The sequence below is a fragment of the Oncorhynchus gorbuscha genome, linkage group LG05, assembly GCF_021184085.1.
Source record: "Oncorhynchus gorbuscha isolate QuinsamMale2020 ecotype Even-year linkage group LG05, OgorEven_v1.0, whole genome shotgun sequence".
NCBI lineage: Eukaryota > Metazoa > Chordata > Actinopteri > Salmoniformes > Salmonidae > Oncorhynchus > Oncorhynchus gorbuscha.
Genome location: NC_060177.1, coordinates 20378255 through 20403454, shown reverse-complemented (window position 1 = coordinate 20403454; position 25200 = coordinate 20378255). Strand labels below are relative to the sequence as shown.

The window sequence follows — 25200 nt, the reverse complement described above, 5'->3', positions numbered from 1 at the left end:
TTAAGAGATGGACAAAATGGTTACAATAATTCAATATTTTTATACCCAATAGTATTCTAGAACTATATCCTATATCTAACACATAAAGGAAGTATATCAATCTTAAATGGAAGCTAATCAATATCTAAGCTAAACCCAAAACTAATCCCTCTTAAACGAAAAAACAACTGAAATTCTCTTGAATATACAGTATTTGAGATATTTTAATTACCAGACTTGTGAAAACTCCATCAACGTCCTTCTTGGTCATGAATATCTTGTAAGATTGATAAAAAATGGTCAGAGACTGAGGACAGGAAAGTCCATCTGGGGCATCACAATAGTAATTGTCGATTACAACACTGAAGTTGTACTTTGGCAGGATTTCTTTGACCAAGACGTAAGAACAATTTCCTTGGAAGCCATAGTACGTTCCATCAAAGGTGACATAGTGAGGGTCTCCCCAACCATAGCATATACCTTAGTAAGAAGAGAATGATTAGCATTTAAAAGGACACGGATGTGGAATGTTTTATGCTAAATTAATGGTGCTGTGCTGAACGTTTTCCAATGTTAGACATTCATATACATTTACTGCTGGTAACTATTAGATAAACAAGGCAAATAGTAAGAATAATTTTGAACTAAAATCAATGGCTAAAGTGGATTTTGTGACACAAAGAATAAACATATCTATTTTTGGGGTGGGAGGTGGTAAACTTACATTGACACTCATAGTGGAAACAGCATCCAGATTCGTCAAACACTTGGATTGGAGGATAGTTATTTTCACATGCTATAGGCTTCGGAGTCTCACAATGTACATGCTCATAAATAACTTTCCCGTTGGCGCATGTTCCGTTGGTGCATTGGTTATGTTTCCAGCTGTCACCATTCTACAAACACAGAAATATATTAGGCCTACATGAAATGTCCATAAAATCATTCAATTATTTTTGTAATGTAATCATCCCTTTGTAAATAATAATTCCTTTGGAACAAAAGTTATTATCTATAGCAGAGTAAAACCTGTCTTGGAGGATGGTCATGGTCACAGTTCTTCTCAGATGGATATGTTACATGTGGAACTGTTGTTGTTGGGGGCTGTGAAGTGGTTGGTGAAGTAGGAGTAACTGGGGTAGTTGATGTACCACAGCTGGTCAAATGTGTTTCTATTTCACAAGTCTTGTTGCAGAGACCAATGTAGCACCATCCATCATGGTCAGAGACATTATAAACAATTGAGCCTGAAAGTAATTTGAGGTGTAATCATTAAGCAAGTTTTCCAACTTAACATGTAAAATGACATACAAACTGAACATCACTAACAGCTGAACTAATAGTACAAAAGGTTTAAAACTTGGAAAGGTGAAAAGTAAAACTTACCAATGAGGAAATCAGTATGATTGAAATGGCAAAAAGAACAATAAAGGGGGATTGTAACTGGAATCGATGGTTTCGCTGTTTCACCAGTTATTACAAAAAAAGGAGTTGTAGGAATAATAGTAGTGGTGGGAGGCAGAGTTGTTGTTTTTGTTGTAGATGGAACTGTTGACGTTGAGGTTGTAGTAGTGGGTGTAGGAGTAGTGATATGAGGACCTGTCGTTGATGTGGTGGTGGTTGGAATGTGTGTTGTGGTTCCACATTGACAACATTTCACTCGAATCTCGTAATCGAAGCACTTTTGCTGAGGACCTTGCTTATTGTTTTGACAAATCAGTCCAACAGATGGATTGCAAGTCACATCTTGGCCAAGCTGAGAGATCTGAAGTCCAGGGAATTGTTTTGCTCTACATTCAACTGCCTCTGGAGCTGAGCAAATGTGATAACCAGCAGCAATGATGTTCTTAATGGATTCATTTTCTCCACCTTCAGAGCCAGACGTTGGCTGACCAAGGTTGATCCAGTCTGACCACACACATGTTTCTTCACCACTGCATTGGGTAGGTGTTACTCTTGTTGAGGGTGATGTAGGAGTAGTGGTTGGAGTTGTACTAGGGCTGGGAGTCTGAGTTGTTGTTTTTGTTGTAGGTGGAGCTGTCGATGTTGAGGTTGTAGTAGTGGGTGTAGGAGTAGTGACGAGAGGAACTGTTGTTGTTGCGGTGGTTGGGATGTGTGTTGTGGTTCCACATTGACAACATTTCACTCGAATCTCGTAATCGAAGCACTTTTGCTGAGGACCTTGCTTATTGTTTTGACAAATCAGTCCAACAGATGGATTGCAAGTCACATCTTGGCCAAGCTGAGAGATCTGAAGTCCAGGGAATTGTTTTGCTCTACATTCAACTGCCTCTGGAGCTGAGCAAATGTGATAACCAGCAGCAATGATGTTCTTAATGGATTCATTTTCTCCACCCTCAGAGCCAGACGTTGGCTGACCAAGGTTGATCCAGTCTGACCACACACATGTTTCTTCACCACTGCATTGGGTAGGTGTTACTCCTGTTGAAGTTGATGTAGGAGGAGTGGTTGGAGTTGTACTAGGTCTGGATGTCTGAGTTGTTGTTTTTGTTGTAGGTGGAGCTGTCGATGTTGAGGTTGTAGTAGTGGGTGTAGGAGTAGTGACGAGAGGAACTGTTGTTGTTGCGGTGGTTGGGATGTGTGTTGTGGTTCCACATTGACAACATTTCACTCGAATCTCGTAATCGAAGCACTTTTGCTGAGGACCTTGCTTATTGTTTTGACAAATCAGTCCAACAGATGGATTGCAAGTCACATCTTGGCCAAGCTGAGAGATCTGAAGTCCAGGGAATTGTTTTGCTCTACATTCAACTGCCTCTGGAGCTGAGCAAATGTGATAACCAGCAGCAATGATGTTCTTAATGGATTCATTTTCTCCACCTTCAGAGCTAGACGTTGGCTGACCAAGGTTGATCCAGTCTGACCACACACATGTTTCTTCACCACTGCATTGGGTAGGTGTTACTCTTGTTGAGGGTGATGTAGGAGTAGTGGTTGGAGTTCTACTAGGGCTGGGAGTCTGAGTTGTTGTTTTTGTTGTAGGTGGAGCTGTCGATGTTGAGGTTGTAGTAGTGGGTGTAGGAGTAGTGACGAGAGGAACTGTTGTTGTTGCGGTGGTTGGGATGTGTGTTGTGGTTCCACATTGACAACATTTCACTCGAATCTCGTAATCGAAGCACTTTTGCTGAGGACCTTGCTTATTGTTTTGACAAATCAGTCCAACAGATGGATTGCAAGTCACATCTTGGCCAAGCTGAGAGATCTGAAGTCCAGGGAATTGTTTTGCTCTACATTCAACTGCCTCTGGAGCTGAGCAAATGTGATAACCAGCAGCAATGATGTTCTTAATGGATTCATTTTCTCCACCTTCAGAGCCAGACGTTGGCTGACCAAGGTTGATCCAGTCTGACCACACACATGTTTCTTCACCACTGCATTGGGTAGGTGTTACTCTTGTTGAGGGTGATGTAGGAGTAGTGGTTGGAGTTGTACTAGGGCTGGGAGTCTGAGTTGTTGTTTTTGTTGTAGGTGGAGCTGTCGATGTTGAGGTTGTAGTAGTGGGTGTAGGAGTAGTGACGAGAGGAACTGTTGTTGTTGCGGTGGTTGGGATGTGTGTTGTGGTTCCACATTGACAACATTTCACTCGAATCTCGTAATCGAAGCACTTTTGCTGAGGACCTTGCTTATTGTTTTGACAAATCAGTCCAACAGATGGATTGCAAGTCACATCTTGGCCAAGCTGAGAGATCTGAAGTCCAGGGAATTGTTTTGCTCTACATTCAACTGCCTCTGGAGCTGAGCAAATGTGATAACCAGCAGCAATGATGTTCTTAATGGATTCATTTTCTCCACCTTCAGAGCTAGACGTTGGCTGACCAAGGTTGATCCAGTCTGACCACACACATGTTTCTTCACCACTGCATTGGGTAGGTGTTACTCTTGTTGAGGGTGATGTAGGAGTAGTGGTTGGAGTTGTACTAGGGCTGGGAGTCTGAGTTGTTGTTTTTGTTGTAGGTGGAGCTGTCGATGTTGAGGTTGTAGTAGTGGGTGTAGGAGTAGTGACGAGAGGAACTGTTGTTGTTGCGGTGGTTGGGATGTGTGTTGTGGTTCCACATTGACAACATTTCACTCGAATCTCGTAATCGAAGCACTTTTGCTGAGGACCTTGCTTATTGTTTTGACAAATCAGTCCAACAGATGGATTGCAAGTCACATCTTGGCCAAGCTGAGAGATCTGACGTCCAGGGAATTGTTTTGCTCTACATTCAACTGCCTCTGGAGCTGAGCAAATGTGATAACCAGCAGCAATGATGTTCTTAATGGATTCATTTTCTCCACCCTCAGAGCCAGACGTTGGCTGACCAAGGTTGATCCAGTCTGACCACACACATGTTTCTTCACCACTGCATTGGGTAGGTGTTACTCCTGTTGAAGTTGATGTAGGAGGAGTGGTTGGAGTTGTACTAGGTCTGGATGTCTGAGTTGTTGTTTTTGTTGTAGGTGGAGCTGTCGATGTTGAGGTTGTAGTAGTGGGTGTAGGAGTAGTGACGAGAGGAACTGTTGTTGTTGCGGTGGTTGGGATGTGTGTTGTGGTTCCACATTGACAACACATTTCACTCGAATCTCGTAATCGAAGCACTTTTGCTGAGGACCTTGCTTATTGTTTTGACAAATCAGTCCAACAGATGGATTGCAAGTCACATCTTGGCCAAGCTGAGAGATCTGAAGTCCAGGGAATTGTTTTGCTCTACATTCAACTGCCTCTGGAGCTGAGCAAATGTGATAACCAGCAGCAATGATGTTCTTAATGGATTCATTTTCTCCACCTTCAGAGCCAGACGTTGGCTGACCAAGGTTGATCCAGTCTGACCACACACATGTTTCTTCACCACTGCATTGGGTAGGTGTTACTCCTGTTGAGGGTAATGTAGGAGTAGTGGTTGGAGTTCTACTAGGGCTGGGAGTCTGAGTTGTTGTTTTTGTTGTAGGTGGAGCTGTCGATGTTGAGGTTGTAGTAGTGGGTGTAGGAGTAGTGACGAGAGGAACTGTTGTTGTTGGGGTGGTTGGGATGTGTGTTGTGGTTCCACATTGACAACATTTCACTCGAATCTCGTAATCGAAGCACTTTTGCTGAGGACCTTGCTTATTGTTTTGACAAATCAGTCCAACAGATGGATTGCAAGTCACATGTTGGCCAAGCTGAGAGATCTGAAGTCCAGGGAATTGTTTTGCTCTACATTCAACTGCCTCTGGAGCTGAGCAAATGTGATAACCAGCAGCAATGATGTTCTTAATGGATTCATTTTCTCCACCTTCAGAGCCAGACGTTGGCTGACCAAGGTTGATCCAGTCTGACCACACACATGTTTCTTCACCACTGCATTGGGTAGGTGTTACTCTTGTTGAGGGTGATGTAGGAGTAGTGGTTGGAGTTGTACTAGGGCTGGGAGTCTGAGTTGTTGTTTTTGTTGTAGGTGGAGCTGTCGATGTTGAGGTTGTAGTAGTGGGTGTAGGGACGAGAGGAACTGTTGTTGTTGCGATGGTTGGGATGTGTGTTGTGGTTCCACATTGACAACATTTCACTCGAATCTCGTAATCGAAGCACTTTTGCTGAGGACCTTGCTTATTGTTTTGACAAATCAGTCCAACAGATGGATTGCAAGTCACATCTTGGCCAAGCTGAGAGATCTGAAGTCCAGGGAATTGTTTTGCTCTACATTCAACTGCCTCTGGAGCTGAGCAAATGTGATAACCAGCAGCAATGATGTTCTTAATGGATTCATTTTCTCCACCTTCAGAGCCAGACGTTGGCTGACCAAGGTTGATCCAGTCTGACCACACACATGTTTCTTCACCACTGCATTGGGTAGGTGTTACTCCTGTTGAGGGTAATGTAGGAGTAGTGGTCGGAGTTGTACTAGGGCTGGGAGTCTGAGTTGTTGTTTTTGTTGTAGGTGGAGCTGTCGATGTTGAGGTTGTAGTAGTGGGTGTAGGAGTAGTGACGAGAGGAACTGTTGTTGTTGCGGTGGTTGGGATGTGTGTTGTGGTTCCACATTGACAACATTTCAGTCGAATCTCGTAATCGAAGCACTTTTGCTGAGGACCTTGCTTATTGTTTTGACATATCAGTCCAACAGATGGATTGCAAGTCACATCTTGGCCAAGCTGAGAGATCTGAAGTCCAGGGAATTGTTTTGCTCTACATTCAACTGCCTCTGGAGCTGAGCAAATGTGATAACCAGCAGCAATGATGTTCTTAATGGATTCATTTTCTCCACCTTCAGAGCCAGACGTTGGCTGACCAAGGTTGATCCAGTCTGACCACACACATGTTTCTTCACCACTGCATTGGGTAGGTGTTACTCCTGTTGAGGGTGATGTAGGAGTAGTGGTCGGAGTTGTACTAGGGCTGGGAGTCTGAGTTGTTGTTTTTGTTGTAGGTGGAGCTGTCGATGTTGAGGTTGTAGTAGTGGGTGTAGGAGTAGTGACGAGAGGAACTGTTGTTGTTGCGGTGGTTGGGATGTGTGTTGTGGTTCCACATTGACAACATTTCACTCGAATCTCGTAATCGAAGCACTTTTGCTGAGGACCTTGCTTATTGTTTTGACAAATCAGTCCAACAGATGGATTGCAAGTCACATCTTGGCCAAGCTGAGAGATCTGAAGTCCAGGGAATTGTTTTGCTCTACATTCAACTGCCTCTGGAGCTGAGCAAATGTGATAACCAGCAGCAATGATGTTCTTAATGGATTCATTTTCTCCACCTTCAGAGCCAGACGTTGGCTGACCAAGGTTGATCCAGTCTGACCACATACATTTTTCTTCACCACTGCATTGGGTAGGTGTTACTCCTGTTGAGGGTGATGTAGGAGTAGTGGTCGGAGTTGTACTAGGGCTGGATGTCTGAGTTGTTGTTTTTGTTGTAGGTGGAGCTGTCGATGTTGAGGTTGTAGTAGTGGGTGTAGGAGTAGTGACGAGAGGAACTGTTGTTGTTGCGGTGGTTGGGATGTGTGTTGTGGTTCCACATTGACAACATTTCACTCGAATCTCGTAATCGAAGCACTTTTGCTGAGGACCTTGCTTATTGTTTTGACAAATCAGTCCAACAGATGGATTGCAAGTCACATCTTGGCCAAGCTGAGAGATCTGAAGTCCAGGGAATTGTTTTGCTCTACATTCAACTGCCTCTGGAGCTGAGCAAATGTGATAACCAGCAGCAATGATGGTCTTAATGGATTCATTTTCTCCACCTTCAGAGCCAGACGTTGGCTGACCAAGGTTGATCCAGTCTGACCACACACATGTTTCTTCACCACTGCATTGGGTAGGTGTTACTCCTGTTGAAGTTGATGTAGGAGTAGTGGTTGGAGTTGTACTAGGGCTGGATGTCTGAGTTGTTGTTTTTGTTGTAGGTGGAGCTGTCGATGTTGAGGTTGTAGTAGTGGGTGTAGGAGTAGTGACGAGAGGAACTGTTGTTGTTGCGGTGGTTGGGATGTGTGTTGTGGTTCCACATTGACAACATTTCACTCGAATCTCGTAATCGAAGCACTTTTGCTGAGGACCTTGCTTATTGTTTTGACAAATCAGTCCAACAGATGGATTGCAAGTCACATCTTGGCCAAGCTGAGAGATCTGAAGTCCAGGGAATTGTTTTGCTCTACATTCAACTGCCTCTGGAGCTGAGCAAATGTGATAACCAGCAGCAATGATGGTCTTAATGGATTCATTTTCTCCACCTTCAGAGCCAGACGTTGGCTGACCAAGGTTGATCCAGTCTGACCACACACATGTTTCTTCACCACTGCATTGGGTAGGTGTTACTCTGTTGAGGGTGATGTAGGAGTAGTGGTTGGAGTTGTACTAGGGCTGGAGTCTGAGTTGTTGTTTTTGTTGTAGGTGGAGCTGTCGATGTTGAGGTTGTAGTAGTGGGTGTAGGAGTAGTGACGAGAGGAACTGTTGTTGTTGCGGTGGTTGGGATGTGTGTTGTGGTTCCACATTGACAACATTTCACTCGAATCTCGTAATCGAAGCACTTTTGCTGAGGACCTTGCTTATTGTTTTGACAAATCAGTCCAACAGATGGATTGCAAGTCACATCTTGGCCAAGCTGAGAGATCTGAAGTCCAGGGAATTGTTTTGCTCTACATTCAACTGCCTCTGGAGCTGAGCAAATGTGATAACCAGCAGCAATGATGGTCTTAATGGATTCATTTTCTCCACCTTCAGAGCCAGACGTTGGCTGACCAAGGTTGATCCAGTCTGACCACACACATGTTTCTTCACCACTGCATTGGGTAGGTGTTACTCCTGTTGAAGTTGATGTAGGAGTAGTGGTTGGAGTTGTACTAGGGCTGGATGTCTGAGTTGTTGTTTTTGTTGTAGGTGGAGCTGTCGATGTTGAGGTTGTAGTAGTGGGTGTAGGAGTAGTGACGAGAGGAACTGTTGTTGTTGCGGTGGTTGGGATGTGTGTTGTGGTTCCACATTGACAACATTTCACTCGAATCTCGTAATCGAAGCACTTTTGCTGAGGACCTTGCTTATTGTTTTGACAAATCAGTCCAACAGATGGATTGCAAGTCACATCTTGGCCAAGCTGAGAGATCTGAAGTCCAGGGAATTGTTTTGCTCTACATTCAACTGCCTCTGGAGCTGAGCAAATGTGATAACCAGCAGCAATGATGGTCTTAATGGATTCATTTTCTCCACCTTCAGAGCCAGACGTTGGCTGACCAAGGTTGATCCAGTCTGACCACACACATGTTTCTTCACCACTGCATTGGGTAGGTGTTACTCTTGTTGAGGGTGATGTAGGAGTAGTGGTTGGAGTTGTACTAGGGCTGGGAGTCTGAGTTGTTGTTTTTGTTGTAGGTGGAGCTGTCGATGTTGAGGTTGTAGTAGTGGGTGTAGGAGTAGTGACGAGAGGAACTGTTGTTGTTGCGGTGGTTGGGATGTGTGTTGTGGTTCCACATTGACAACATTTCACTCGAATCTCGTAATCGAAGCACTTTTGCTGAGGACCTTGCTTATTGTTTTGACAAATCAGTCCAACAGATGGATTGCAAGTCACATCTTGGCCAAGCTGAGAGATCTGAAGTCCAGGGAATTGTTTTGCTCTACATTCAACTGCCTCTGGAGCTGAGCAAATGTGATAACCAGCAGCAATGATGTTCTTAATGGATTCATTTTCTCCACCTTCAGAGCCAGACGTTGGCTGACCAAGGTTGATCCAGTCTGACCACACACATGTTTCTTCACCACTGCATTGGGTAGGTGTTACTCCTGTTGAGGGTGATGTAGGAGTAGTGGTTGGAGTTGTACTAGGGCTGGATGTCTGAGTTGTTGTTTTTGTTGTAGGTGGAGCTGTCGATGTTGAGGTTGTAGTAGTGGGTGTAGGAGTAGTGACGAGAGGAACTGTTGTTGTTGCGGTGGTTGGGATGTGTGTTGTGGTTCCACATTGACAACATTTCACTCGAATCTCGTAATCGAAGCACTTTTGCTGAGGACCTTGCTTATTGTTTTGACAAATCAGTCCAACAGATGGATTGCAAGTCACATCTTGGCCAAGCTGAGAGATCTGAAGTCCAGGGAATTGTTTTGCTCTACATTCAACTGCCTCTGGAGCTGAGCAAATGTGATAACCAGCAGCAATGATGTTCTTAATGGATTCATTTTCTCCACCTTCAGAGCCAGACGTTGGCTGACCAAGGTTGATCCAGTCTGACCACACACATTTTTCTTCACCACTGCATTGGGTAGGTGTTACTCCTGTTGAGGGTGATGTAGGAGTAGTGGTCGGAGTTGTACTAGGGCTGGATGTCTGAGTTGTTGTTTTTGTTGTAGGTGGAGCTGTCGATGTTGAGGTTGTAGTAGTGGGTGTAGGAGTAGTGACGAGAGGAACTGTTGTTGTTGCGGTGGTTGGGATGTGTGTTGTGGTTCCACATTGACAACATTTCACTCGAATCTCGTAATCGAAGCACTTTTGCTGAGGACCTTGCTTATTGTTTTGACAAATCAGTCCAACAGATGGATTGCAAGTCACATCTTGGCCAAGCTGAGAGATCTGAAGTCCAGGGAATTGTTTTGCTCTACATTCAACTGCCTCTGGAGCTGAGCAAATGTGATAACCAGCAGCAATGATGTTCTTAATGGATTCATTTTCTCCACCTTCAGAGCCAGACGTTGGCTGACCAAGGTTGATCCAGTCTGACCACACACATGTTTCTTCACCACTGCATTGGGTAGGTGTTACTCCTGTTGAGGGTGATGTAGAAGTAGTGGTTGGAGTTGTACTAGGTCTGGATGTCTGAGTTGTTGTTTTTGTTGTAGGTGGAGCTGTCGATGTTGAGGTTGTAGTAGTGGGTATAGGAGTAGTGACGAGAGGAACTGTTGTTGTTGCAGTGGTTGGGATGTGTGTTGTGGTTCCACATTGACAACATTTCACTCGAATCTCGTAATCGAAGCACTTTTGCTGAGGACCTTGCTTATTGTTTTCACAAATCAGTCCAACAGATGGATTGCAAGTCACATCTTGGCCAAGCTGAGAGATCTGAAGTCCAGGGAATTGTTTTGCTCTACATTCAACTGCCTCTGGAGCTGAGCAAATGTGATAACCAGCAGCAATGATGTTCTTAATGGATTCATTTTCTCCACCTTCAGAGCCAGACGTTGGCTGACCAAGGTTGATCCAGTCTGACCACACACATTTTTCTTCACCACTGCATTGGGTAGGTGTTACTCCTGTTGAGGGCGATGTAGGAGTAGTGGTCGGAGTTGTACTAGGGCTGGATGTCTGAGTTGTTGTTTTTGTTGTAGGTGGAGCTGTCGATGTTGAGGTTGTAGTAGTGGGTGTAGGAGTAGTGACGAGAGGAACTGTTGTTGTTGCGGTGGTTGGGATGTGTGTTGTGGTTCCACATTGACAACATTTCACTCGAATCTCGTAATCGAAGCACTTTTGCTGAGGACCTTGCTTATTGTTTTGACAAATCAGTCCAACAGATGGATTGCAAGTCACATCTTGGCCAAGCTGAGAGATCTGAAGTCCAGGGAATTGTTTTGCTCTACATTCAACTGCCTCTGGAGCTGAGCAAATGTGATAACCAGCAGCAATGATGTTCTTAATGGATTCATTTTCTCCACCTTCAGAGCCAGACGTTGGCTGACCAAGGTTGATCCAGTCTGACCACACACATGTTTCTTCACCACTGCATTGGGTAGGTGTTACTCCTGTTGAGGTTGATGAAGGAGTAGTGGTTGGAGTTGTACTAGGGCTGGGAGTCTGAGTTGTTGTTTTTGTTGTAGGTGGAGCTGTCGATGTTGAAGTCTTTGTCGTGGGTGTAGGAGTAGTGATATGAGTAACTGTTGTTGATGTGGTAGGTGGTGCAGTCGATGTTAAGATTGCGGTATTTGGTGTTGGAGTAGTGGTAGGAGTTGTAGTTGTGGTTAGAGGTAGAGTTGAGGTTGGAAGAGTAGTGATTGTTGTTGGTTTACTTGTTGTTGTAGGTAATGTGGATGCTGACATTGTTGTTGTTGTGACAGTAGGTTTAGTTGTTTGGACTGGTGTTGTAGTGTGACATTTCACAGTCTTGCAACACTTCACCTTAATTTCATAGTCAAGGCATATTGGAGGAATACCTTGATCTTTGTTCTGGCATATTAATCCAACCTTTGTATTACATTCTACCTTCTGTCCTAATTCAGACAATGGGATCCCTGGATATCGCACTGCTTGGCACATGACATCCACTGGTTTTTCACAAATATGTTTTCCAGATTCTAGAATCTTTTTAATTGATTCATTGTCACCACCCCCAGGACCAAATTGAGGATAGTCCACATTATACCAAGGTGACCACTCACAAACTGTGCAGTTAGGGGGTTTTGTATTCAACGTGGTCGTTGATATAGTGGAGGTGGTTGCGTTTGTAGTTGTTGTTGTAACAGGTGGTCTTGTAGTTGTTGGTGAAATGGTTGTAGGCTTAGATGTACAAAGATCTTCATCACAGCAGAGGACTCGAACTTGGTAGTTAAAGCACAGTGGGAATTTTCCTGACTGGTCTTCATTTCTGCAAGTCAACCCTTCTGCTACATTACACTGCACCACTTGGCCTACTTGGCTTATGCTAACATTTGGGTACTTCTCGGCTCTGCATTGGATCTTGCTTGGCTTCTCACATATATCGTGTCCCTCTGCTCTTATGTTGTTGTAGGTTTCAGAGTCTCCTCCTGGAGTACCAAGTGTAGGGAATGTGGTATCAAACCACTGTGACCACACACATGGATAGCCACATGTAGTAGTAAAGGTTGTTGGAGACACTGTTGTCTCTGTTGAAGTTGTGGTTGGCGCTATAGAATCAGGGATTACATTACAGTTATTTAGTTGAACTTAAAACAAACAAAAATTTTAAATTATGTAAAAACATTTAATTATGGGGCATAATTAGCAATGTTCTTAGCCATTTTGATCACAAAAGATACCTGCTGTAGTTTTTATATTTCAACTAATTCACAGTCATTCAAGTCTTAGACTCAAGTACCCACCAGTTGTGGGTGTTGAGAAAGTAAAGACAGTTGTTGTCACTGTAGAGGATGGAGTAGAGTTAGGAACAGATGGAGTTAAAGTTGGAGTTGGAGTTGAACATGGGTAAATGTCCCTCTGAGTGGTTCCATTCTTCCCACAGATGGCTGTGATACAACTGCCGTGCCCATTTGTGGTGTGATAGATGATATGCCCATTGGGGTATTTGTTCCCATTGTAGGTGCAAGTGCAAGCTGAAAGGATAAGATATATGTTAGGGTACTGGAATGTTGCAGAAATCACGTATGTGTTGTTGTTTTGGTTGAAGGATCTGTTCATACCTTGTACATCGTATTTGCAGTCCACTGTCACAGAATTACAATAGCTTTGGAAAAAGAAGCATTTACAATTCTACTTAGTTTCATTCTTGACACTCAAACACAGTTACAGTGTTCACAATTTTAGCCAAGACCAAGATTATCTGTATTACAAAAGGCATACCATGTCTGGCAGTTTTCTGTGGTCGGTACTTTTTCTCCATTATTGTAGTGTTTTCCATCTCTGCCATAGCAGCCACACTGCTCCTTCTCCACACACTTCATTATATCTTCATCAAAGAAGGGTTGAGCAGGAGGACATTTTGGATAGCAACCTAAAGAAGAAGAAAAATAGTCAAATATTAATGATCAAAAAGCTATTTATTGATAGAGGGATATGGTGAAGAAACACAGTGAATAGAAAGGGAGTGAAAATGTAAGAATATCTAAAAATGACCTCAGACAGTTATTCTTCTAAATACTTGATGATTGTAAAACTGGAATAGTCCAACAAAAAGACAAAATAAATGAATAGACTACAGATCAAGTTCTCTAGAGATCAAGTTTATACTACAGTTATACCACCAACACCAGGCACACAAACTCTTTACTATCAAGCTGAGCCATATACTTGCTGGATCACTTTTCAGTTAGCATGGTTTGGTAAAAGATGTAGCCTGCATTTCTTTCACACTGCCAATTCCGTTCATATAAAATATACACTTGTTTTACCCCAATGTTTGTCAACAAAACAAATGAAATCAAACACTGTATAGCCTCAAAACATGGTTAAAACAATACTTTTTATGTCATGAATTGTCAGCCCTTGCATCCATAGCTCTGTCTATGGATTTGAGAGTGGTTACAATTTTCCTGGGCCTTCCCTCAGCTTTTTACCTAAACAGAGGCGGGGTGGCGACTTTGTTATCGTTTCAATTAAGGACTCTAGCTTCAACATTAAATAAATACTAAGTACCTGTTATAGGAAATTGTAGCTACCCAAAATAGATCCTAAATGAATGTCTACTGTACCTTCAAGAGGTGGTATCTGAGTTGAGCAGCTCCCAGAGGGATTCCTGCAGGTCTTCATACACTGAGCTCCACATGCCTTATAGTGCCACTCACATTCTCCAGGGGGGTTGTAGTAATCACAGAACAGTGCTGTATGTGGTGGACAAAAGCTCTCTGTAAGTATTATCCTCAATTCAGTTTAAACTGACTGGATTAAGCCTGTTTTTATGTCACAACTTTAATGAATGGAACATTTAGAAACTCACGGCAGATTTGTGGGCTTCTCCAGGCTATGCAGGCTCCAGCCTCATTACAGGCCTCTGCATAAGCTGCCACAGCGGTACAGAAACACTCACAGTCTCCACCACTGTCGCAAGCACACGAGTCTGTCACACAAGCATCGTAGAAAGGAGAGGGGTCCACCTAATTGGAAAACAGATCTTATTTGACATGATCACATCAAATTCCAAAACATTCAGTGAACGACTAAAGTCTAAACCTACTTTAGAATGGCAGTCTGTGAAAACTTTGCTCTGTATGATGCTGCACTGCTTCTGTGACCAAGACTGCCTGTAAGGGTTGGCAGTACAGGGGCTCCTTTTGTTCTTTGCATCGGGGCAGCTTGCAGAGACTTTCCAGCTGTTTCCAAAGTCTAGAGGGTTGACAACTACTGCCTGGCTCCTGGTAGTGAAGTCATTGTTTGCATTGCCATCATAGTTTCCACAGAGACCACAGACATGTCCCTGAAGAGGACATAGCAAAAGATTCAGTTGAGTGATAAAAAGGAGTCATAACAGACTTGTGAATATCAGTTGATGGAACATCAACTGACTACACCCATATTTTAATATCTAATGTGTCATCCAATCAAAGTTGAAATGTACCTTGAACTGTGGGTTCAGTTTGATGAACATGCTTGTTTTCCTGTCCCACATGAGAATCAACCCATTATTGGCTTCAATCACAAGGTAGATGCCCATTGTGCGAATCTGGTAAGGAACCGCCTCCCCTGTATTTCTCTCAACGACTTGGTAGTTCCCTTCTGTCAGAATTAGTTCATTGTTCTGAAAGAGAATTTTTTTTTTTATAGTTTGAGTATGCAGTTAAGATATTAATTTATGTAATTACTCATCATGTTATAATGTATGCCATAATGTTCATTTTTTTGCCAAGCCTAATGAAGCTTTGATTCATGTGTTTTATAGTATGTATGTATGTATGTATGTATGTGTGTGTGTGTGTGTGTGTGTGTGTGTGTGTGTGTGTGTGTGTGTGTGTGTGTGTGTGTGTGTGTGTGTGTGTGTGTGTGTGTGTGTGTGTGTGTGTGTGTGTGTGTGTGTGTGTGTGTGTGTGTGTGTGTGTGTGTGTGTGTGTGTGTGTGTGTGTGTGTGTGTGTGTGTGTGTATGACCGAATATTAGTAGTCTTGGCTTCAGTAATGGTATGTGCCAGAAAGAAAGCAGGAATCTAGTTACCCCCAGGAAGAGCTTAATGGCCTTGGAGCAGGTGGTGCCTGTCGTTCCACAAGGGATGTTCTCAGTGATGACCCTGAAGCTGCCGTTGGCATTGTTGCTACCACAGTAGTCCTGTTTAAGGTTTCAGTCATAAATTTAACAACAGCCAACATAGTATTTTGGTGGATGGAGCATTATCTCCAACAATACATGTTGTAAGTCAATCACTGAAATAGTGAAAAGGTTCCGCTTGTTGGGAATGCTACAGCAACATCTACAAAGCAACAGCAGATCATGGCCAAACAGTTTCAAATATTGCTATTCAGACTCCCCAGAAACACCTACAGTATATACCTTAAAACAATTAACACAAACCCTTATTGTTCAGCATGTAATATTGGTGATGATCACTTAGACTAGCAAGAAACCCTGCAAGCATACCTTTGTAAGTGTGTATTCACAGTCTCCTTCGAAAGTGAATCGTTTCCCATCAAAAGTAATGTAGTGTCCATCTCCATAAATGGCACAGGTTCCAAGGCACAGGTTAGTTGTGCACTGCCATTTTCTGTCTTTACAAGTGCTGAAAGTGGCAAAAACAGATATCAGACTGAAGTCTTAATTGGTTTAAAACCCCAATTGAGGCAAGATAACCTTACCAGGTATTGCAGTCGACCTTGATTCTGTCTCCTGGTTGGTAAGTAGCTCCATTGTGAGAACAAGGACAAAGGTCTGGCTTGATGCAGCCTCCTTTTCCATCGGATACCAGTCCAGAGGGACACATACAGCCTGATATGCACTCTGTGCTGATCTGTAAAGTGAAAATGATTGATTTGAAAATCTGCTGTGTAAAAATTGTGTTAACTTCCGCTCAAATGCGTGGAGTCTGGTGGACCAGAAGGTCAAACTTGGCCTTCATTAGCCATTAGCCAATACAGACAGACCAGGAGAAACTCCCAGGGCATAGGCATTGGCTTATTCAGCTTAATCTACCAACCAATCATCTCCCACAACACCTTCCTCCTAACCCTCCCCCATACGTTAGCACACCACAAGCACAGAGCTACACCTAGCAGTCGTATGGTTCGCTCAAATTAAATGATAACAAATACTTTACTCAGTAAAGATACTCCCATGGAAGTATATGGTTACTCCCACTAAGGACAAAATTAAATCGTTGATGTACCAAGCTTATATGTTCTGTGCGCAATAGCTTGGATATGTGGTTAACTGTATGTTAATATAAAAATATATATTTTTTTTTAAATGAAAGTTTATATTTTACACTCAATTTCTATTCACAATCCTATGGGCATTATATGACTATACACTGAGTGTAGAAAACATTAAGAACACCTCCTCTTTCCATGACATAGACTGACCAGGGGAATCCAGAAAGCATTGATCCCTTACTGATGTCACTTGCTAAATCCACTTCAATCAGTGTAGATGAAGAAAAGGAGAAAGTTAAAGAAGATTTTTCAATCCTTGAGACAATTGAGACGGATTGCGTATTAATATCAATATTAGGAAGGTGTTTTTAATGTTTTGTACACAAGCTTATATCCGCTGTGCAGAATGGCCTGGAGACGAGGTGAATAGGGGACTTACACAGGCCATATCCAGAATGTTGCAGCTCTTCTGACACTCTAACCCTCTCACTCCTGGGCTTGCATTGGAGCAGTTGAAGAAAACCATTGGTGCAACACATGCTGTGAAAATAAAGGGAATTCATGTGTCATGACTCTGTTGTGTCTTTCACCAAATCAATATGCTCTGTAAAGTGTGTACTAGGATGGAGAGATGATAATTCAACATGCACATAGCCTGATTATATTGCCAATAGCATACTATTATCACACACCATAAATGTATATAGGATTTGGAAGATTGCCATTAAAAGAATGGACTTATTTCAAATTCAGTGTTGCCTGGCACAGTACAATAGCTCAAAATTGTGAGTTGTTTTGACAATTAATATATATGAACTTACATGGCTGATCGGGTGAATCTCCAATGCAACGGAGTTTTCCCTCCTTGCAGGTGCTGAAATAAAATGTTGTTAATGGTACTTGAATGTTGCTATGCTCACTATGGGAAATCAAGGCCCAAGGCTCTTGGTTCATAAAGTCTCAAAAATATGCCTTTGAAATAAAATGTGTAGTGAATTACATTGATATACAGCTTGAGTATAGGTAGGTAAATAACTCGGCCCATACCACATGGTTCCATCCTTGCTGATGACCTCTCCAGGGGACACCACTGAGCCCTTGTAATAACAAGGGCAGCTGGCTGGTGGAACACACTTGCCCTCATCATCCAGGTAGGTTCCCTCAGAACAGACACACCCATCCACAGGCTCGAAGGTGATTGAACAGGTAAAGTCAGAGTCGCTGTAGCAGCGGCAGGAGCGATCACTGCTTTTTATGCTGTAGCTGTAGACCATGGTGCTAGGGCACGAGGTGGAGTATTTGTCTGGGGATGGCAACAATTAGTGTTTGATGTAAATATTTATAATATTTGTATCTTATTCTCCCACAATTGACACATCTTCTTAGGTATTATGGTGTGATTGTCACTCACTGCAGATAGTGTCTCTCCAGCCAGTGAGCTGGATACCCTCGGCAGCACAAGCGTGGACATAAGAGGAGACGGCAGCACACATGCAGTCCTCGCTCTTCTCACAGTTACAGCTGTCATACATGCAGTTCTGAATAGAAAACCACAGTCAGACCAGCATCCATATTATACTGTACAATAGTTTTTATTAATTGTGTGTGCATAATATGCACAAATTCTGTGCAGATACACAATACCTAACAGCAAGCAACGTAATTCTCAAATTCCCCATAACAGCTGGCATCACGTTACATACATTTGTGAATTAGTTATGCTCAGGAAATTGTGTGAAATGAATAGTATGGTGAAATGGTCTCACTTCTTTGTACATGTCTGGGCTTATTGCTGTGTGGCATTTAGCAAACAACCCTTTAGGATCAGCCAGCTGAGAGCACCAGTGCTGGGCATATTTCTCTGAAAAAGTGAAAAAATAAACCACAGTTAGGCCAACTTTAAGAAACACTTGCATCGTTCTCCATAACAATTAAAACAGACATGGAAAGGTGATAAACCATGCAGATACCATTGTCAAGACTTAAACTGCAGGGGCTTTCAAAGCTACTCTTGATGTCTGGGCAGCTGGCTCGTGTTTTCCAGGTGTTTGCAAAACCAATGGCTGTGCCCTCAGTCACTCCGCTCAGGACCTTGAAATCATCTCCTTGGTTGTTGTTGAAGTTTCCACAAAGACCTGTAGGGTGAGCATGTATTTATATACAGGGAATATAAATCATTCCCAGAACATGAACACCTCAGTGGACTGTGGTGGTTGGTCAACGGATGATGAGACATACCGCAAGTTCTCTGCTGCCAAACGGTGCTTGCAGCAATATAGACCTGCATGATTGGTGAGAGTTGGATTTCCAACTGGAGGCCAAAGGTGGTCTGGACAATGACGAAAAATGAGGAGGCTCTGAAAATAGTTACTCCAGCTATAAGGAACAAAGGGAAGAGGAAGGAATGAGTAAGATTCAGAATTTAATGTTAAGTAATATATATGTGTCAGTGTTGAATGATAAAGCTGCATCACCATCACAACATTCCCATGTATCATTATGTATTCCCCATACAATGATGTGCTTTAACTGCAGGACACAAGTTTCATGTATGCCTAGTCATGACTACATTGGTTGTACTGTATGTTTAATGTGCAACTGTAACTTACCAGCAGAAAGGGGCAGCTGAGAATAGATTCCATTTACAAAGGCTTTTCCATTGGGTTGTATGTTGATCACCTGCATAGAGGGGCATTGTTTAACCATATGCTTATTCATGATATTCAAATTATACATTAAAGTCTAAAACCTAACAACACTAGGGAAAAACCATTTACTGCAGTCAAAGGCTGATAGCATGTCAGTCAAAGAATACTTACAGTGGCTCCTTCTGAGAGGGACAGGGTAACAGCCTTTAGACAAGTCTCACTGTCAGAAAGCCCACACTGCACCAGATCACCCAGTACAGTGAATTGCATCCCATCACAGTCCTGAAAAAAACATAAATAAGTTGTTACAAATATTTCCCTTAATGAAAGGAAATATCCTTTGAATTATTTTGAAAAAGGAATATCTCAGTGTAAAACAAGAGACAGACTAAACATGAACAACCCACATTTCTCCATAGATAAATGTATCAACGCAAGATGATTAGTACTGTTCTATATGAGGGCTCCGCAACTCTGTTCCTGGAGAGCTACTCTCCTGTGGGTTTTATCTCATTCCGCAGTTGTAACTAACCTGAATCAGCTCATCAACCAGCTTAATATTAGAATGAGGTGTGCTAAATTAGGGTTGGAGTGAAAACCTACAGGGGGGTAGCACTCCGGGAACATGGTTGGAAAGCCCTTTTCTATATTACAATTTTCATCATAAAAACTGGATATATCAGAAGAAAAGTAAAGAAGATGGAGGCAAAGCTGTAATACAGACATAATAACTACAAAGAAGGTAGCAAGTTTCAAAATGTATTTAATGTGAATGAGATTCATGCACACAGAGCTTTGGTGAGGAAACTGTACTGTACCTTGGTCAGAACATAAGAGCAGTCCCCATGGAAGGTGTAGGTTTTTCCATCGTAGGTGTTGATGTGGGATCCGCCCTCCACAGCACAGGTGCCAGGACAGTCCTTGTCCACACACTTCCACTGACCACCAGCACAAGAACTAAGGGCGAAATATAAATTATTCAATGGAACTTACAAATGGTCACCCCTGGAATACCTTTTAGACTCAAGTCAGAATTCTTAGCCTGGTTTTCTTACCAATCTTTACAAGTGCTTGAATAAGACTCTCCGGGTGCGTAGGTTTTTCCATTGTGGCGGCAGGAGCATTGACTCAAGGCGATACAACCGTTCTTGTTGACGTCATCAAAAACAGTTCCTTTGGGTGAGAGCATACATGTGTTTATTATGTCTCCATCCCAACCTACTGCCCTACATAGGCAACACCTAGTAACGATGTCTTTTGTTTTACTCCAAAATCTAAATTCACAGTATTTTTCTGTCTCGACAGACAATTTCTGAATCTCCATGACATATTCTGATCAACTGGCTTGTCCTTGTGTCAGGAACTAAATACCACATTAATCAGATAGTATACCAGGCCATTACAAAACACCAAACTCGTAATTGCCTTTGTAACGCAACAGAGTCCAGTCCACAATATGGAATCAATTGCTTTGCATTCTATCAGTATACAGTCTGCTCCATTCCAATGGATTTTTATTACATCTCTTTGAAGAAGAGGATGTGCAGAGAACGTTTAAATATGTCTGCCTACCTGGAGGACAAAAGCAGCCATCTGAGCAGTGGTCCTCACACAGCTGGCCTCTCTCAGGGTTGGAGCAGGTGTCAACACAGGGATTTCCACACTCCTGGTACTCCATGTTGAAGGGGCATGTCTTATCTGCAAAGACAAGGTTATGTCAAAATATGAGTACTCTGTTGCAACCAACCAATGTGCGATTTGAATGTTGATACGGGGAGTAAGGGCATGCTTACAGCAGAACTGTTCAGTCCTCCATTGTTTGGGCTTCCCCCCTGCGTGAACACACTGACGGGAGTACTCTGAGATGGTGTTGCACAGGCAGAAGGAGTTGGTGCTGTTATCACAGTGGCACAGGTCAGATACACAGGCCTCAACAAATGAGTCGATGGCCAACAAGTCCTTACAGCTGCTGAAGGCAGGACCGGAGAGCAACTGCTCACAAACTGGTTTCTATCAAACAAAAACAGAGAGATGTTATAATTAGGACATATACAGTGGAGTCTGAAATGATTGACACCCTTGATAAAGAAGAGCAGAAATTACTGTATAAAATAAATGCAAAACAGATTTGGTCAAATATATTATTTTATATTTATACGATTGCTTCTAGAAATAGATTTTGTTTAAAAAGTAAATAAAAATAATCTCAGAAAGGTAGGGGTCAAAATGATTGACATCCCTATTTCACTGTCTTTTTCAGTACTTCATCTTGTGAGGATAACTGCAATAATCGTTTTTCCAAAATGTTTTAGGAGTTGGAGAACAAATTAGGACCACAGGAGGTTGGTGGCAACTTAATTGGGGAGGACGGGCTCGTGGTAATGGCTGGAGCGGAATTAGTGGAATGGTATTCCCTTTACTCCGTTCCCGACATTATTACAAGCCGTCTTTCCCTCAGCAGCCTTCACTGTTTAGGATCTTTGATGTCCCTTTGTCTGTTCTTATGGACTGCCCTCTTTAATTCAAACCCAGATTTCCAATGGGCTTCAAAGAGAGACTGAGATGGCCATTGCAAAAAGGGGCTATTTTGCTTCCACTGGTCCTGGGGCTCTTGTAAAGATCAATCATGAACTTTACCCAGTACCTGGACATTTTTGCCAAAACCTTGTTGCCACTGCCACTTGGCCTTCAGTGGATCTTCCAGCAATACAATAACCCCATGCACACATCAAAATCCCCAAATAAATATATATTTGTCTTCAAAATCAACTCTGTCCCCGAACTTGACACCCATTGAAAATCTCTGGTTTGAATTGAAGAGGGCCGTCCATAAGCACATACAAAGGATATCAAGGATTTTGAAGGATTCTGTATGGAGGAATGGTCTAAAATCCCTCAGAATGTGTTCTTCAACTCATAAAACATTTTAGAAAATGGCTCAGTGCCATTATTTGCAAGGTGTGGTATTGAAAGGTATTGAAAACAGGGGTGTCAATTATTTTGACCCCTGACTGGAGAGAAAGAAAATATGACGTATAAACAAATCTCTTTCTCAGAGCAATTGTATTAGTATAAAATAATATAATTTTCAAAGAAATGGAGCACACAATATACTGTAGCAGTATACAGTCATTTTTGCAAATCTTTATCAAGGGAGTCAGTCATTTCAGGCCCCACATGTTGTTAAGTACACAGCAGCCTAGCCAATATCCCTATTCTTATCATAAGCAATAAAGTGTAACCTACCAGATTGGGGCATTTCTGATTTGAAGGCAGTGTGTTTTCAGTACAGCTTTCAGTGGGACCATCCAATTTCCAGAAGTTTCCGAAGTCGACAGGGGACAATTTCATACCTTTGGCATAAAAATAAATCCAATTATTGTTAAATGTCAACTGTATTCCAAATAATATGCCATTTTTGATGTGTTGATATTGTCAGTGAAAATGTACCATGGCTATAGAACTCATCAAATTGCTGAATTGCATTAAAATCTCCACATAGACCACAGGTCTTATTTCTGAATTTGATGTCCATCTCCACCTGAAATAGAAAACCATTAGACATTTCAGGGTGACATTTTACCTCCATAACCGCATAACACTCGACAAAAACGGGAAATGACTGTAACAAAACAAAGATTTAACAGGAGTGACAACCTATTCCTTAATAAAATAACTATCGATTAGGACTACCTTAACTGTTGTTAACACAGTGCCCACCACAGCACAAATGTAGACATTGACCACACCGCAAAACCTAACTCCACCTAGAAATATTCATAAATGCATAATTGTTGTACTACCAAGAAGGAATCATCCTGGTTCCATATGGCTACCAATCCCAGTTTTGCTTTGATCTTGATGTAGGAGGGAGTCTCTTCAATGAGAATACCAGACTGGCTGAATGGTAAGGTGGCACTGGAGGAAGAGGAAGACAAAGCATTAGATTCAACTAGAACTTAGTCAGACCAACCAATTTTACATTAGCTCAATTGACTTCATTTTGAGACATTTTCATTGGTACTTTAAAAACAACATTCTCATCTCTTTCACTGTAAATATGTGCTTGAGCATAATTACACAGTATAAGGTTGAGTCTAATCTGTTAAGTCAACGCGACTGGGACAACAAAATGACATCCAACTACTTGAGCACTGATTAAAAAATACAGTTCCATGAGAAATTCTTGAGGAACTTACTTATTCCCATTAACAACAATGGAACCCTTGGAAAGCTCCACCACTGTGCCATCCAGCTTCATGGTGATCTTGCTAATGGTGGGCTGGTTGTCCACCACCTGCCTCCTCATCTGGATGTTGAAATCCTCATAACTGCTATGGCACAGTGAGGTCACAACATAGTTGCAGGTGGAGGGGAGCTGAAAGATGTCTCCGTCAAAGGTCTTGAAGTGGTAGTTACCCCACGTACTGCAGACTTGGCCATTATGTATAGGACTCACTCCTGGGAAAAAGGAAAACCAATTCAGCTATGATAGCATACAACTCAGCAGGTTTTATCTTTAGATATTTAGAAAGAAATGAATAGGTAACAGGGAGCAGATATTATTTCCGATTTTTGCCCCTCGTAAAACCTTGCTTTTAACTAGGAGTCCATTGGTTGACTGCTAGATATGCTTTACTCACTCACAAAAGAGTCTACTGACGCACCAGTGTGTCAATCTAATTAACATAATAAAAAATCCTCATAAAAATCTGTCAGTTTAAGCTAAGGATATCTGTTTTGCATGGGTCTGAGTCTCAATCTACCGCATCCACATATGTCAACTTTCCGTATCTGCGGTTGAAAGTAGCAGAGGCACAGAGCTGTTTGTCACACCAGGGGACATCCTGAAAATCGGTATTCTCACCAAAACGTCTTTAGCGTCCTAACGATTTTGCCTATTAGCTAATATGACCACTCTTTGGTGTCATGGAACTCGTCTTATGTCGGTACCTCCGATGTGCCAACTTCTGTCTTTTGCGTTTGAACCGTTTGGTGTACGACCCCCACAAGTGTCACGGGACTCGTCTGAAGTTAACCCATACAACTTAATGGAAGTATGGAGGTAGTTTTGTGCCAACAAAATAAAAGGGGTTAAATATGCGTAAAAAAACACAAATGTTTCCTGGGATTTCTTATGTCTCCAGAGATTTATGGCATTTATAAATGTGTTATTCAATGCGTTTCTATGGGCTATAGTAGTAAACGCCAAATTCAATATTTAATCAACTAAAATACCAAGACTTTTCAAAGTACATCCAATGTCTATTATGTTTATGAACTTCAAACATAAATGAATGAGCTAGCCTACTTCTTGCTTTTAAACAGCAGCTAATCCACAAAACCTGTTGCACTACTTGTTATGACTGTCTCCATCATGGTTATTGTCCTTTCACCATTGTAGATATGTAAAGCTGCAGTGTTAATAATTGTCATCATCCTCAGGGCTCATGCATCTGTATAGCACATGTATTATGAAGCTTACCTGCAATCTCAGGTATCCTTGACATTGAGGGGATGATGTTAACTGTGGCCTTTGACGTATCCTCTGAAATCAAAGTGTATGTTATTACGTTACATGAAGTTTTACTGTAAATCATTATGGAATCCTGTATATTTCAGGCTCTGTTATGTAGTTATCTTGCCAATCCTACATTTACCTGTTCATCAATCATAACCCATGCTTAAAAGGCACATAAAGGCAGGACTGAGCATATTCCCTCATTGTTAGGCTGTCCAATGAGATAAACATTGGAGCTATTATGAGAGCGCTATGACATACAGTAACATACAGTTTAGCCCTGTCAACACTAGTACAAGGTTTCGTGTAAAACAAAATCATGGATTCTACCTACCACTTTGAGAGGCAGTTAAACCAATCGCCAGAGCCATCCATATTAACACCCATGTGGGTGTCTGTGTTGTCCCCATGGTCATCCTCTGGGTAGTGAACACGGGTGGTATGAGAAAGGTATTTAGCTTAGTTTTATACCACTTGAGTGAAAGGAGGGTCTTAAGTTCTAATAGACGTGAAGGTGTGGCTCCATCCAAAGGAGTTCATGGCCCTCTCAATTCAGTATAAGAGGTTTAAACCCCATTTGCTCATTGCACAGAAAGAGGTGTCATCAACAAGTGGTTCCTAGATTTGT

General features: G+C 42.2%; 1 protein-coding gene across 1 annotated transcript in view; it reads right to left on the bottom strand.

Moving 5' to 3' along the window:
• The window catches only part of LOC124035425 (mucin-2-like), a 30729-nt gene extending 5771 nt beyond the window's left edge, over positions 1-24958 (bottom strand). Inside the window, exons 1-34 of the mRNA XM_046348872.1 lie at positions 24907-24958; positions 24537-24599; positions 23251-23512; positions 22855-22969; positions 22502-22592; positions 22298-22404; positions 20845-21061; positions 20624-20749; positions 20107-20224; positions 19870-20008; positions 19223-19333; positions 19013-19082; positions 18642-18779; positions 18374-18538; positions 18170-18264; positions 17815-17941; positions 17451-17706; positions 17225-17277; positions 16843-16943; positions 15891-16042; positions 15676-15814; positions 15256-15366; positions 14667-14846; positions 14286-14525; positions 14049-14205; positions 13804-13932; positions 12956-13106; positions 12796-12839; positions 12478-12708; positions 7762-12282; positions 1366-4563; positions 1009-1226; positions 704-875; positions 212-459 (exon numbers count right to left, since the gene is read on the bottom strand). Coding sequence (XP_046204828.1) covers positions 212-459; positions 704-875; positions 1009-1226; positions 1366-4563; positions 7762-12282; positions 12478-12708; positions 12796-12839; positions 12956-13106; positions 13804-13932; positions 14049-14205; positions 14286-14525; positions 14667-14846; positions 15256-15366; positions 15676-15814; positions 15891-16042; positions 16843-16943; positions 17225-17277; positions 17451-17706; positions 17815-17941; positions 18170-18264; positions 18374-18538; positions 18642-18779; positions 19013-19082; positions 19223-19333; positions 19870-20008; positions 20107-20224; positions 20624-20749; positions 20845-21061; positions 22298-22404; positions 22502-22592; positions 22855-22969; positions 23251-23512; positions 24537-24599; positions 24907-24943 — 12282 coding nt within the window. The 5' untranslated portion in view covers positions 24944-24958. The remainder of the gene's footprint in view (positions 1-211; positions 460-703; positions 876-1008; positions 1227-1365; positions 4564-7761; positions 12283-12477; positions 12709-12795; positions 12840-12955; positions 13107-13803; positions 13933-14048; positions 14206-14285; positions 14526-14666; positions 14847-15255; positions 15367-15675; positions 15815-15890; positions 16043-16842; positions 16944-17224; positions 17278-17450; positions 17707-17814; positions 17942-18169; positions 18265-18373; positions 18539-18641; positions 18780-19012; positions 19083-19222; positions 19334-19869; positions 20009-20106; positions 20225-20623; positions 20750-20844; positions 21062-22297; positions 22405-22501; positions 22593-22854; positions 22970-23250; positions 23513-24536; positions 24600-24906) is intronic.
• Between the last annotated feature and the right edge of the window lie 242 nt (positions 24959-25200).